The 12,881-nt window shown below is 45.7% G+C and overlaps 1 protein-coding gene across 3 annotated transcripts in view; it reads right to left on the bottom strand.

Moving 5' to 3' along the window:
• The window catches only part of ABCA12 (ATP binding cassette subfamily A member 12), an 81,617-nt gene extending 74,624 nt beyond the window's left edge, over positions 1–6,993 (bottom strand). For 2 of the 3 annotated variants that reach the window (XM_059868216.1, XM_059868215.1), the window contains exons 1-2: positions 6,554–6,990; positions 2,661–2,754 (exon numbers count right to left, since the gene is read on the bottom strand). In XM_059868216.1, coding sequence (XP_059724199.1) covers positions 2,661–2,754; positions 6,554–6,622 — 163 coding nt within the window. In that variant the 5' untranslated portion in view covers positions 6,623–6,990. Of the gene's footprint in view, positions 1–2,660; positions 2,755–6,553 lie in introns of all 3 variants that reach the window. The other variant, XM_059868217.1, reaches the window with a different exon arrangement.
• Between the last annotated feature and the right edge of the window lie 5,888 nt (positions 6,994–12,881).

Below are 12,881 nucleotides of genomic sequence, written 5' to 3'. Positions count from 1 at the left end.
GCTACACAATATAATTCAGCACAAGCAACTTGCTCCTGCAGGAAACCCTTGCCATTTGTTCACCCTTCACTGATACTTGCCTGGTCATTTCTCTACATAATCCTCCATCTATTCAATGTGTATTAGCTGCCCTTCAGAAGAAATTACTGACTCAAATTTGAGGTGTTTTAATTGAAAAAAAAATAGATTTCATGATATTTCTGTGGCCCTGAATACACAAGACAAGCTTACAAAGTGGGATTTTCTGTGGGGTTATCTCTAAGGCTCCAAACCTCAGCATCTGAGTAGCTTATTCCATCTCTGTTCCTTTGATTCTGTGCCTCCTGACTCTTGTCTACCTGCAATAATCTCTTGACAGCAGAATTGGAAACAATTTCTTGTCACTACTTAACAATTCCGTCTTAAGGCAGGCACTGGAACTCAGCATAAGGTGAATTTTATGAATAAAATGAATAAAATCCCTTCCTGTAATAGTTTTCCTAGATGTGTCCACCCCCGCCTGCTTTTCTATCAAAAAGGAACGTTCCCAAGTGATTTATCTTTTGCTTTTCAAGCAAAAAGTTTGATACATTTTTACCAGTTGTCAAAAAAAAAAAAAAAAAAGTGTAATTGTCAAGCAACTGTTCTTATTTAACAGTAATAGCAGCAGAACCTGGCTGTTTGATGCTCTGGTTAGCATCCCTCAGGATTGTTAGATGGTCTCTGAACATCTGGATCACAAGAATACACCAAAACCATTATAACCATTATTTTCCAGCAAAAAACCTCTCTTGCAATAGAGAATTCCTATCATCCACTTCTAAGAGAGACAGACACCTACTCACACACTTACTGAGACTTGTACTGAAATAAAATTAATCTGCAGAAGGAAAAGGAACTCATCCAAAGACACTGCCCAACTTTCCCCTTTCCTGCAAAGCCCAACTGCTGGTGCTACTTGCAGTTCCTAAGATTATTCCTGTTAATTCATTAAGGCAGAGATGTGATCATCCAGAGTAAAAACAATGCAAATCAATATAGGTTCAAACTAATAACCATGTCAAATAAAAGAATAAATATTTCCCCATCCAGATGGCTCCCTTGACATCCAACTTATCTGATTTATTGGGGACAGGAAGTACAACTGGTAGGGCAGCGTGGGAGGTCTGCCATTTCCACACTTGGCAAAATCCAGGGTTTTCACAAAGTTCAACGTGTCCTGTCTTGCCTGCTCCAACTTGTTCAAGGGAATTTGGGAGAACTTGGAATATATAACATGCCTAAAGAGGTCTTTTGCTGACAGCAGATGGGCTTGGGGTTCAAAAATGATCCCAACACTTCAAGAATGTCCTTTCCCATTACAGAATTCCTGTGATACTTTCAGGAAGAACTTGCCTACATCCCTGCCTATGGAAGGAGGTACACAATGCTTCAGTGGGATTAGGCTGTAACAAGGACTCTCTGCACCAAGGACTATCCTAATTGCATGTCTGAAACTTGGCACAGTGTGCTCCTGTCCCACAGCTCACAGAGGAAGGAGGAGTTGCTAACCAGAGAATCACACCTGTCACTCAGCAGGGTGATCAGAGGCAGATCCCTCCCAACCACATCTCACACATGGGACAGCTACAGACATTGGGAGCCAACTGCTTGTCTCTTCTCCTGCCAGGCTCTGTCTCCTCTCCTCCTGCACCAGTCTCCCTGCCCAAACACAAACCCCCAACCTTGCCCATGCCAGGGCTTTGCTCCTGCAGGCCCAGGACAGCCCCACCTGGGTCATCCATGGTGGTGTCTCTGCTGTCAACCAGGGGCTGAAAATCTTTAAGGTCCCTTCCAAGCCAAACCATTCTATGGCTTTATCATTTGATTCAACCCAAAACTAACACTGTGAAAGATAAAAAAGCTCCCAACTGGAGGAACTCCTTGCTCTGCTTTACTCTACTTCATGAACAAATGTGCTCAGGGCTGGGCCATGCTTCTGGTGGTGGTAAGGACTCACTGCTCAGCAGAAGTGCTTTAGAGCAGACCCAAGTGCATCCCTGCTCTGAGATGGACACTTCCTGACCCAAGGAGCAAGGCTTGCAAGCAGAACCAGCTTGTGCAAACTCTCACCCATTTGACCCCCAACAACTCCTGACCCACCCAAGGAGCTGCTGTTTTTATTACAAGGGGCTCACATGCACCACCAGGTCCCAGGAGCCAAGCAAGTTATCACTCTTCAACTGAGCCTTAGCAACAAGATACTTTAATGTGCACATTTTGCCTGTGGCATGCACAAGGTAAAACCTTTCATGTTGACCAACCTCATGTTTGCCACCTCACCTGCATAATCAGCCTCTGCCCACACTCATTTTTCTGAGCAAGCTCTCCCCCAGCTGCCCTCTTCTCCCTCAGTTTATTCTGGAAATTTATATTGCAGTATCCAAATAAATCTTGATGAGACAGTTCTTTAAGGTTGTTTTCTAATTATAAAGCTAATTTGGAAAAAAAAAAAACCATGAGCAAAAACAACCTCAGAGGAGCACACACATTTTATTTACAGCATGATGCATCCCAGGAAATCTCCACTGGAAACTACACAGAGCCAAATTTGTAAAAGTAACAAAACACATCAAATGAACACATCAGTCACTGAAATGAGAGCTAAACCCCACAGACATAAAAACAAACCAGTTACTTACAGTTTTGCTGTGGCTCTGGAGGGAATTTGAGACGGATAATGGCCAAGATTATGAAAACAACCACAGGCCAGGAAATTAAAACAAACGACCATACCTATAAAACAACAATGAAAATATATCGGTTATGTTTGTGCCATTGATGTCACCCAGAGCCTGTCTGGAATGTACAAGCAGTGCCCTAAGTGAGTTATGAGGTGCACTGTAAATCACACCTGTCTTGGCATGCATACAATTAAAATCCAAGCATTATCTATTCAGGAAGAAACACTACCGAAGATTTTAAGAGCAAATAACAAGGCTGAGAGCAGCACAAGGTTTCAGTTTGGCTGGTAATTATGGGGGACTGTGTTTACCCAGCTCTGAGACACTGCTATGTCACAGTAAAGGCATGCTGGGAAGCACCAAGCAGAAGATAAAGCAGCTGCAGAGTGAAAGCTTGGTTTCACTTTCAGTGAAATGATGGGTAAATAGGACCTCAACTGACCTACACCCCAGAATTAAAGTGTTTGACAAGCCTACAGCAGTTTCCCCAAAAATATTTAGCTGTTTTTCACAACCAGTGGATCTTCATGGTAGAGCTGGAAGGAAGGATTTTCACAGTGGTCATTCAGAAGATGTGGAGCTCAAGCATGGTAGAGGAAGGGGTTTATAGAGCTGTGCAACCAGCCTACAGAACACACATCTGAACACCCATCATCAAGAAAAAAATCCCTTAGAAGAACTTCTGACCCCAGCAGCCCAAACCCCTGGCACCTTTCCATCTCCAGACTGTAGCAGTCCATACACATGAGCTGAGATGATTCCCAGAATGGTTTTGGTTCAAGGGACCTTAAAGCTGATACAGTCCCACCCTCTGCCATGGGCAGGGACACCTTCCACTATCCCAGGGTGCCCCAAACCCATCCAACCTGGCACTGGACACTGCCAGGGATGGGGCAGCCACAGCTTCTCTGAGCACCCTGTGCCAGGGCCTCACCACCCTCACAGGGAAGAATTTTTTCCATGTATCTAACTTAAGGTGGAAGAGAAATAATGTAATATTGCCCTTATGTGTTGGAAAACACATGAACGTGTATAGAACTCTTGCCTCTGACATGAGGGTTGACCCTTTCAATGGACAAGAATTAAGAAAACACTAGAATTAATACTCTAGTATAGTAAATTAATTATTTAGTATACTAGAATTAATCATCTAGTATAGTAAACCAATCGAGGGAGGATGTCCAAAATCTTAGAACACAAACCTTGGAGTTTTATAATTTGTAATTATTCAAACAATCCCCTGTTTTTGCACTAGCTGGCAAGCTAGTTCCCATGCTTACTAGATTAAGAGTTTTCCATCCATCAGTAGTTAAACTGAAACTCCTCTGTGCTACAAAATTGCTGTTCTATCTTCATGCCCATTTTTGGAACTGCAAAGATGTCTTTCTTCAAAATAATCCCATTTTTCATCGTTGTGTTGCTATTTTTTTTTTTAAGATCAGTACATATTACCCAAAGCTGTTTTTCCAAAGTAATTCCAAGCCCATAACCGTGTTTTCATTTCCTGTAACACTCACTGGAACATAAAGCCAAACAGACAGACAAACAAATCCTGGAGAGCAATTCAGCTTAAAGATGGTTGTTCTACAGCAACTCCATCCCTATCGTCCCTGATGAGGTGACTCAGGCTTGAAAGTAGCAGCAAATTCATGCCCCAAAATAGGTAAGTGACAGACATCAAACCACAGGGCACCTCCCCACACACCCCTTCTGAGGTGCTCCTATAATTTTAGCATTCAGCTACATTTTAGCTTAGAGAGACAGTACCCTTCCTGCTTTTTATGGATACAATACCAACCTGTAACAAGATCCATCACTGGCACTGACATATTTTAGTAATTTTTTATATCAGATGCTTTCCCTATAATCAGTCCCCAAACATGCAGTTTAACTGTGATTAATTCTCATGCAAATGGTATCATTAATGTGTCCTCCTTGTTTAGCACCACACAGGCTAAAGTAAAATTATGGGGTAACAGCACAGAAACTGATATTAGTCAGAAGCTGCCTAAAGGAAGGGCTGGACATCTGTCACATTCCTGGGACAATAAATGAATACTGATTGCTCCTACTCAGGAAAATCGTTGTCCCTCCTCATTTTGAGCTTACACTCCCCACTTTCCAGACATGTCTTCTCTCAGTATCTCTGTCGTGTGATTTAATTGGATTTAATAGTAGCTGGGCACATCAGTTGCAACATCACAGCATTCCCACTGTCCCAGGCATTTCTAATAAACAAAAACAAGTCAACCACCCTGGCCAAACTGTTTGCAGGTGGAACGTGTTGACTCCGATGGAACCACAACCAACCTCAATCTGGCTCTTGGGACATTAAGAACTGTGATGTAGGTTGCATAATCTCTTAGTTGCTGGATTATTTCATTGCTAAAAGTTGATTTAATCTCTCAGATCGTACTTAGGATCTCTGGTTGAGTGCACATTTTCTCTCCCCTTCTGCCTCTGTTTAAATAATGAAGTGCCAGACACAAGAGGCACCAATATCTCCAGATCCCTTTGGCACTCAGGCCCAACTTTGCTCCCAAAAAGATCTGAGTTTACCTCCTCACACCCTCCTCAGCCTGAGCAAGCTCCCTAATTTGGAGTAAGAGAGAAAAATTAGGGAGGGTTGCAAAGCATGCCAACCATAAAATAGTCAGCAGTGGGCAGATTTTAATTTTAATTGACATTTCAGTTCTACAGAGTTGATATTTCAACTCCACAGGAAACCAGAATTACAGCAAGTCAGACTGTGGTCAGAAGCACAGGTAGGGCTTAGGTGGCATTTACTCAGGGTACACAAGAGCTAAAAGGGACCCAAGCCTTCTGCTTGCAACAAGGCTGTTACAATTTCTCTTGAGAAATTAGAGGTAATTTATGGGGACTCGCCTGCATCTCAGGAAAAGTGTATTTTGCAGCAGTGAAGAAGGCTCTGAGGCACTCAGCACCTCTCTGAATCAGGCTCCACAACCAGGAGATGGGGCAGGATAAGCTGGAACAGACTTTGCAGAAGCACACAGTCATACAAGGCCTTTCACTTCACCCTCACATCACACTCTCCATGGACATTTCTCTTTGGCCAGCACTTCCTGTGCCTGCCAAGGTTTCCATTACACCAAGGCAAGTTTAAACTCCACCAGGTTTGGGTTCCTGGAGCACAGGTTATGGTGCAGCCCCTGAACTGCCCATGCTTCTGCTGAAAATACCACACACAGCTGGACCAAAACTGGACTGGGACACAGCAACTCTGCCTGGCCATGCAATGCCTCCCAAAGGAACATTTGCTCCCTGAAGCTGCTGCAGCTCAGATCCCTCTCTGGATATTGCTGGCAGTGGTTTATCTTTCAGACACAAAGATCATTGGGCTGTTTGATTTGCAGGACACTGGACTGCACTGGAAACCTGTCCTACCTGCATCTCTCAGAGCTACTTTTTTGTTATCCATCCTTTACAAATAGTCAAGGATGGATGCTCTGTATAAGGGCAGTCCCATCACCCCCAGATCCCAGGGGCTCCTTACAGGCTGTGCAGCAGGCACAGGGTCTGCTCAGATGGCAGCAGCTTCAGAACTGCAGCCCTAACTCAGGTCTGCCCACAAGTCTGTGCATGGTTTTGTTTGCACAGACATTGTCCTGAGGGAACAAAAGAGGCATCCATGGTACTCAGTCTGGACTCCTGACTTCACACAAGATCCATCTTCACTTCTGTGCCATTCCCTTCCTTCCTTCCTTCTGCTTCTACCACCACCCTCCCACCCTAACAGCCCAACCTGCCTCTCTGCAGTGCCCCCCTCGCTCCTCAGCTCCTGGTGTTTCCAGGTTCCCCTTCCTGCACTCCTCTGTTCCCACACTCACCAGCTGCCTCTTGACACTCAGCCAGTTCTTCCAGAGCAGGATCCTGAGGTGCTGGGAGAGTGCAGCCATCCTTGGCTCACCCGACCGAGAGCGAGGGGCTGCGTGTTCCTCCTCCCCGTGCTTAGGAGGCAAAAGTGGAGGCTCTAACCCAAAAGGGCATCCAGTGTCCAAAATCCAGGCCTCTGCCTCTTCCCCACAGCATAGCTCTGAAGCAGCTACTCCATCCACTTGTGGCTGCTGTACTCCCAGGAACTGTGGCTCTTGTCCTCACAGCAATAGCTCCTAGCAAATTCAACAGGTTCTTCCTCTCTGGGCGGGCGGGCAGATGCAGCAGCCTGCCTCCACTTGTGTTAATTACAATATCCAGCCTCTCCTGGATGCTCCCTGTCCAACCCTCAGTGATAAAATGGATAGCATTCCAAAAAGATGCTTCTGCTTAAACAAAAGGTGATGCATGCCTCCTCCTCCCCATGATGAAACTCCCTGTCTGCCCACACACCGCTTCTGCTGGAGAGGTGTCATCAGCAGCAGAGTTAGGCCACTTGCCAGGCCAGTCTGACTTCCCCAAGTTCACAGGGAATGTCTGGGAAGAAAGCATCCACAGCCACAGCATGCATCTCAGGGCCTGATCCAACTGCTTGGCTTCCTGCATCTTCCCTTTCCTCCAGGAAATCAAGTCCTGGGGTTCTCACTGCCTGGTTTCCATGAAACACACCGAGTCCCCTGAGAATGGGTCAGATTTCACAAGATTTCAGAGCATTAGTGTGCTTAAATACTCATTGTTCTACTAATCATTGAATTTCCCAAGGTAGTGGTACCTAAACAGAACAGCCAAAGATGAGAGGAAAGAGAAGAGGCAGGTACAGAGGGAAGCAATGACAGCACAGGGAACTGCTCATTGCACAACAGGAGCAGCATAAATCTGAAATATGGATTTGTCTGATGGCTCTGGTCCCCCTTGGGTGTCTGCTAACACTGAGACCATCCTTGAAGCACTTGGTAAGCAATGGAAGACAGCACTGTTCTCAGCATATTCCACAAAAGACATCCAAAAGCATTCCTGCACAGGACATTTCTTTCAGACACAAACTAACTTCAGGCATCAGAAATGAAAACCCTCTTGGAGTCCTTGCAAAACTCCATCCAGGGACCAGAGTGGAGGTGGCAGCAGAGGAGTTTTGATCCAAGGGCTGATGAAAGCACCAAGAGGAAGAGAGACATGTAGTACTTGGTGAAGGGAAACAGCTTCTCTGGATTGGTGAGGAAGCACTGCAAAGGTGGGAATGGCAACAGATCCAGAACAGTCCCTGCCCCACATACCTTCAGCCTAAATAGATTGGACATTCCAACAGTGGGAGTGAAGCTGGAGCTAAAATTAACCTAAAAGGCTTCCCTGATATAGTTTTAATAGCAAGGGGAAGAAACCTAAATGTCTAAACTTCCAGCTCTACATTCCCTTTTTTTTCTCTACTAAATATCCTTAGGAGGGAGAGGGGTCTCGTTTGGGTCTGGGAGTTGAGAACAATCACTGCTCCTTGGGACCCTGTTTCAGTTCAGCTCCACATAGGAAGCACAGCTGGATTCACTGCATTTGGTCCAAACAGGATTTGCAAACTTCATTCACTTCCTCTCTGGGGCTGAAAAAAGAAATCCAAATATAGATAATTCTGCTCTGAGGGGGTAAGAGAGAAGAAATCTATAATTTCACCATTCACTGCCTTGCCAAGGTCTTCTAAGGCAAGTGTCTGATTGCTTCTTTTTGGTATTCAGTCAAACAACTGTTTCAAAAGAGCACTATGATTTGGATAATAATTTTCCCAAGCAAATGCACATCCTTACTTCCTTTGTGAACTGAGTCAACAAACATTCCCCTTGGGAAGTACCCAAAGGATAATTTGTTCAAGATCATCACTGTAAAATCAGAATAACTCAATGTCAGTTGGCTCTCAGAGCACCTGCATTCAACTCCCCAAACACCACAGCATTCCCATTCCAGAAAACAGGATGAGAACTTTATTAAACCATTATACTCTTCTGCTTTTTAATTCCTGTACTTAATAATTGCTGTAGATAGCACAGGAGGCTGTGGACAGTGACCAGAGCAGGAACATGTCCCAGTGTGCCAATGTGTGCAAATAGCCAGAGGGGGAAAGGAAGGAAAGGCCAAATTCTCTCCTAATACATCCTCAGTTGGTTTTTTCCTCTGGTTGAACAACTAGGGCTCTTCTGGGCTGAAGGGCAAACCCACTGAGGGGTGGTTCAGATCACTGAGAAGAAAAGCAGCATCTGTTTCTGTGCCTGTGGAGCTGAGGAAGCTCTCAGGGGAGCTCTGAACTCTGATTTTTATCCAATGCAAATGATTAGAGCCATGATTCATGCCCTGTACTGCAGCTCCCATCACCCTGCAGGGGCTGCAGCTTCCAGGGCAGGAAGAATCACCCCACAGAGCCAGAACTCACCAACAGACCTCTCCTTGGGATGCTCTTTCAAAGAGAGGAGTTTTTATTTCAGCAGCAATGATGACATTTGTGCTTCCCAAGTGTGCCCAGTTACCTCTATGAGAAATGAAAAGTGAGATAAGTGATGCAAGACAGAATAAAGCCCATGAGTGAATGATCTGCCAGATGTTGGAAACATTCTTGCAGGACATGTCCTTACGGGTCCAACGTGCCAGGGCTGGCTGCTGTGAGTGCCACAGGCAGCAGCAAGGCAGGGATCCATGAACAGAGCAGTGCTGTGGAGGAGCTGCTGCACAGGGTCAGTCAGGGGGTGCTGGGGGCTCTCTCCAGCCCTAACACAGCAGGGGGATGAGAAGAAATGGCTGCACTTTTCATTCATATTTCACTGGTTTCTTGGCCAAAGTGACAGGTCCACACAGCAGCACCACAAAATGCAGCAGTCTGCTCATGGCTTGGCTGAGAAATACAAGGGGATCAAACCTTACAGGGTAGAATATTTGAAGTCAGTCAGTGCCAGTCTCTATCCCTGGGATGTGGGTCTGAGGTGAACATGGTGGTGGCTGCATAGATGCTTGGATTTTGAAGTCTTTTCCACCCTCTCCAATTCCATGATTCTAACATCACATGGCCTTGCAGCACCAAGGAAGGTAGCATTTAAAAGTCCATAACCAATTTAAAGCCCTGCCTCCCTCACAGGTGGAGCAGCAGTTGCCTGAGGAATTGCCAGGATTAGGCAACATAGTGCACAGCTCTGGATGATGCTGCAGTGGTGTAAGACAAACTGAAACACCACTTGAGAAATGGTAAAAAAAGGCTTTTGTTGAGCAGCCCATGGCATTCCCCAGGAGAGGCTGTACACACTCTCTGGGAATTGTTCCTAGTTCCTTCCAATGGCATGGCAGGAGCCTGGAAATGCAAATTCCAACACATTTCCTGGGTGCCTAAATTCAGGCACAAGACATGGTTTTGAGAGATGCTCCCTCAGCATTTTTAAAACACATTCAGAACATTTAAAAAAATTAAATGGGCAGCACTGTTTTTAGTCCCTATGAAACTGCAGGTGATATGGCACCAGCACAGCACCACTCTGCCACCAAACTCCCACTGCCATTTCCACTATTTATTAGTGATTTCCCCCCCTATTAAAATGCATTTGCAAAGCAGCCCCTCCTGGAAGCAGTTTTCCCTCAAGGGGTCTGTCACTGTCATCAATACAAGGATTATCTCACACAGGGCCTGCTCCAAAGAGGTCAATGAGAACTGTGCAGCTGATTTTTGGCTCAAAGTTCTTGGATTTTAATTCCTTATTCCTGCAAGGCAGGAATAGTTTCTAGGAACAAGCCCCCAGACCAAGCAGAGCTTTGAGATACTCTGATAGCAGAGCAGATGAGCATAAAAATAAATTTTAATTTAGCCTAAGTCCAAGCTTCCTGCAAATGAATTAGAGGCATGACAAGCTGAAACATATGGGACAGGGTTGGCAGAAGAGCTCACTATTGGGGTTTTTCCTCTTATGTGAACAGTGCTCTGCTGGATTTAGGAAAAGGCAGGGAAATGCAACTTTTGGTTTTAAGGCCGTGGTGCCCTGTTCCCAGCCAGTCTTTCACCCTACTCCTTTGCTCCCAAGGTCACCTTTAGCCACATCTGGTCCTAGCAAACCTACAGGTGCATGAATCATTTCCCACCACACCCAGCACTGAGGGCTGGATTTGTGAGGCTCCCACACACACACACCTACCTTGCCACAGGGCTGCTTGTAGGCACCACACTCCCCCTTTTCCAGTGGTTACAAACTCCTGTGCTCCCATCAACACTGGATCAGGATTAGAAGTTAGTCAGCAAAGACTTGTGGGCACAAAATGAGCAGTGAAAGGCAGCAGCTGCTGGGAGATCCTGGCAGGCACCAACAACCCCAGCTTAGTCTCTCCCTGCACAGCAGAAGGTCACCAGTAGAGCCACCCCCCACTCTGCTCCTGCTCAGCAATGTACAGCTCTTCAGAGTATGCAGTGAAGCCACTGACTTGGGGTTTGGTGTGCTCACACAGTTATGGGTGGGGCCTGATTCATTAAAACTCTTTCTAAAAAGTCATATTCTTGGGGCCAGGGCCCCACTCCCAGTCTACACAAACCCACTAAATCCCAAGGCTGGAGCAAGTGGGTGATAGGAGAGTTTCATTAGGATGTCCTTTAACCCTTCCTTCAGATCTTTAACAATGTTAAACCCAGATCTGATGCCAACAAGAGATGGCTGCCAGTGTCCAAATCCTGACATTTCTCATTTATCATTCTTTGTGTTTTCAGCTGGTTTCCAATCTGCCAGCAATGCTCCTGTCCCATCACGTGAGCCTGGACAGCTGACAGATGGACTAATTAGGGATCACACTATTCATGGCAAGGCTGATAACAAGGTCAAAGCAAGGTCACTGTGAAAAATAGATTTGACTTTGCAAAGAACAATTGGTATTTCCAAGGCTGGGCACAACTTGTGCTTTCCAAGCCAAAGTGTTAGCAAAGCTGCACAAAAAAACTCCAACAAAACAACTTCCAAGTTCAGAGGCCTAGGAACAGACTGTAAGGATAAGGAAACACAGAGAGAGGATGTGCTTGGGACAACAGCTGTATCATGGGTGGGCTGTTCTATCTGCAATGAAAGATTAAAATAGTATCAAATTAAAAATTAACTATATTTGCACATCAAAGGAAGTTAAATCCTCAGTCATGTGGATTTAGTAAAGGCTTTTTTCTACATTCCATAATGCAGTGGTTTAACCCAATATACCTCATCACACAAAAAAACCAGAAAAAACCATAATTTTTATTATATTATGGGATAATAAAACACCTTCTTAAAAGCTTGCTCAGATTTAGCAATGAGTTGTGAGCAATGTTTGTTCCCCCATAGCTGGAGTGCACTCACACATGTTCCTTCTCACATGGACTCTCTAAAGCAGCCCAGGCACTCACTATGTTCTTTCTCTACTACCTGCTTGCACATTTCAGTGAAGGTTGCACACTTCAGTGAAGGTTGCACACTTCAGTGAAGAACCTACCAATCATTTCTGTGGGATTTATCCACCAACAGCCTTGGAAGCTGTGGGGAAGGGCAGACAGGCAACCCCACAAGCTCCATATCTAGAAGCAAACAGCAATCTGAGAGCATGGTCTAAGGACAGGCAGCCACCACACTCCTGCTTAATAGGTTTCTAGGGTGACTATCCATCACCAAGTCACCTGGGTGTTATTACAAAATCAGCTCATTAAAACCACACCCTGGGATCTAAACGAGCATAGGGAGTGCTGATGAGTAATGACAAGTTACACAAGGCCTGTCAGCCTCCTGGAGCTGGGAACTTGCTTGCTGCAGAGAAAAATAGGTGTTGTAATAATCCCTCACAAGCACCACAGTGATGGAGGAGCACAGGAGAGCTGCTTACCTACAGAATATTTCTGAGAGTTCCTTCATTCCTAGCAAAGGAAAGGTTAAAGATCTCTTAGGTCATTGATAAAAGGCAGGTTCTCAAAAGAGGGTTTGATTCTCTGACTCCCAGGGTGGAGATGGGCAATCTTCACTGGATGGGCAAGGAAGGTGGCTCTGCAATCAGCCTGGAGAGAGTGCTCACCCCTCCTTTCCCTAATGACTGCAGCACAGGCACCCTTCCTGGGAGGAATCAGCCTGGTCCTTCAGGAAGTGCAGTGCACAGAGAAGGGCTCATTGTAAGGCATGCCCTGAGCTTCTGGCCTGCATGTCAAAGCCCATGTGTGCCTGAGCACAGGGCACACAGGCTGATCCCTGGAGAGCTGGGCAGCAGGGGTGGGACACGTGCTGGGAGGGGCAGCTCCTTGGGAGGGGCTGGAGGATGTGCTGCCAC

The sequence above is a fragment of the Haemorhous mexicanus genome, chromosome 26, assembly GCF_027477595.1.
Source record: "Haemorhous mexicanus isolate bHaeMex1 chromosome 26, bHaeMex1.pri, whole genome shotgun sequence".
In the NCBI taxonomy this organism is placed as follows: domain Eukaryota; kingdom Metazoa; phylum Chordata; class Aves; order Passeriformes; family Fringillidae; genus Haemorhous; species Haemorhous mexicanus.
The sequence above is the reverse complement of the archived record's forward strand: the minus strand, read 5'-3'. Positions and strand labels throughout refer to the sequence as shown.